This window comes from Chlorella variabilis (assembly GCF_000147415.1).
Source record: "Chlorella variabilis unplaced genomic scaffold CHLNCscaffold_31, whole genome shotgun sequence".
Taxonomy (NCBI): Eukaryota; Viridiplantae; Chlorophyta; class Trebouxiophyceae; order Chlorellales; family Chlorellaceae; genus Chlorella; species Chlorella variabilis.
Window position 1 is genome coordinate 241,007 of NW_005435057.1, and position 1,104 is coordinate 242,110.

Genomic DNA, 1,104 nt, shown 5'->3' on the forward strand with positions numbered 1-1,104 from the left:
CCCGCCGCCGCCGCCCTACTAGCCAAGCAGCCGCACGCGCACGCGCCGCCGCCGCCCTGACCCCTCCCCACCCCCTGCCCGCGCCCACGCACCGACGTTGCCGAGGTGGAAGGTCTTGTGGGCGTTGTCGGCGTGTACCGCCTTGTCCTTCGGGCGGTAGAAGACGGATCCCCCTATGGATACCATAGCGGCAATGGTGGCCACCTCCTCTACAATAACACGGCGCGGGGTGAAGGTTTCAGAACGCCAAAAATAACATCACGCCCCAGCTGGGCCGGCGGGTGGGAGGCTGTAGGGCGGGGTGAGGGCGTGGCGAGATGGCGATACAGGCGGGCGGGTGCGTGTGCTGGGAAGCCGCTGGTGCAAGGGGTAGCAGGCCAAACACACCACACACGCCCAGCCAGGGCCGGCGCACGACTCAGAACGGGGGGGGGAGGGGCAGAGGGCGGCGCAGGCGTGACGGCGGCGCCGCCGCGGCGCTGGGGCCGGCGTCCCGGCCACACCGACCCATACCGCCCCCGTACCGCCTGACCGTACTACCCCATACCGCCTCACCCGACACCCCGTACTTCTCGCTCTGGATGATCATCTTGGCCAGCATGGGGTCCACAGGGAACTCAGCCATCTTGCGGCCTGGGGGAGGGGTGAGGGGGCGTGGGGGTGTGGTGGTGTGTGTGGGGGGCAGATATATCTAGAGGGGGCAGATGCTATCTAGAGGCGTCGGGGTGGGGGAAGTCGGCCACCCGCCACCACATCCAGCCACCACATCCGGCCACCAGCCGCCAGCCACCACACACCAATCACTGCACACCACACCGTACACCCCAGCCACCCCCAGCACCCCCCACCGCGCACCCATGGTGGTCAGCTCCCCCTTGTCGTTCAGCGCCCCCAGAGCATACAGCTGCTCCAGCGCACGGAACATCGTCTCTGCAGGGGGGACGGCGTGTCAGGGATGGTGGTCGTGGCTGGCTGTATCGACACCACACTCTCTCTCTCTCTCTCTCTCTCTCTCTCTCTCAATTAGCGTGGCTGCCAGTATCGACCACACACTCCCCACACGCTAGCGCGTCTGTGCTGCTCCCCCTTCTGCGCTGCCACCCC

At 67.6% G+C, this 1,104-nt stretch overlaps 1 protein-coding gene across 1 annotated transcript in view; it reads right to left on the reverse strand.

The window, feature by feature from the left end:
* CHLNCDRAFT_59259 (hypothetical protein) overlaps positions 1-1,104 on the reverse strand; it is a gene marked incomplete at both ends in the record, with an annotated part of 30,293 nt that overhangs the window by 10,189 nt on the left and 19,000 nt on the right. Inside the window, 3 exons of the mRNA XM_005843396.1 lie at positions 93-209; positions 556-633; positions 856-930. Of these exons, the coding sequence (XP_005843458.1) occupies positions 93-209; positions 556-633; positions 856-930 (270 nt within the window). The remainder of the gene's footprint in view (positions 1-92; positions 210-555; positions 634-855; positions 931-1,104) is intronic.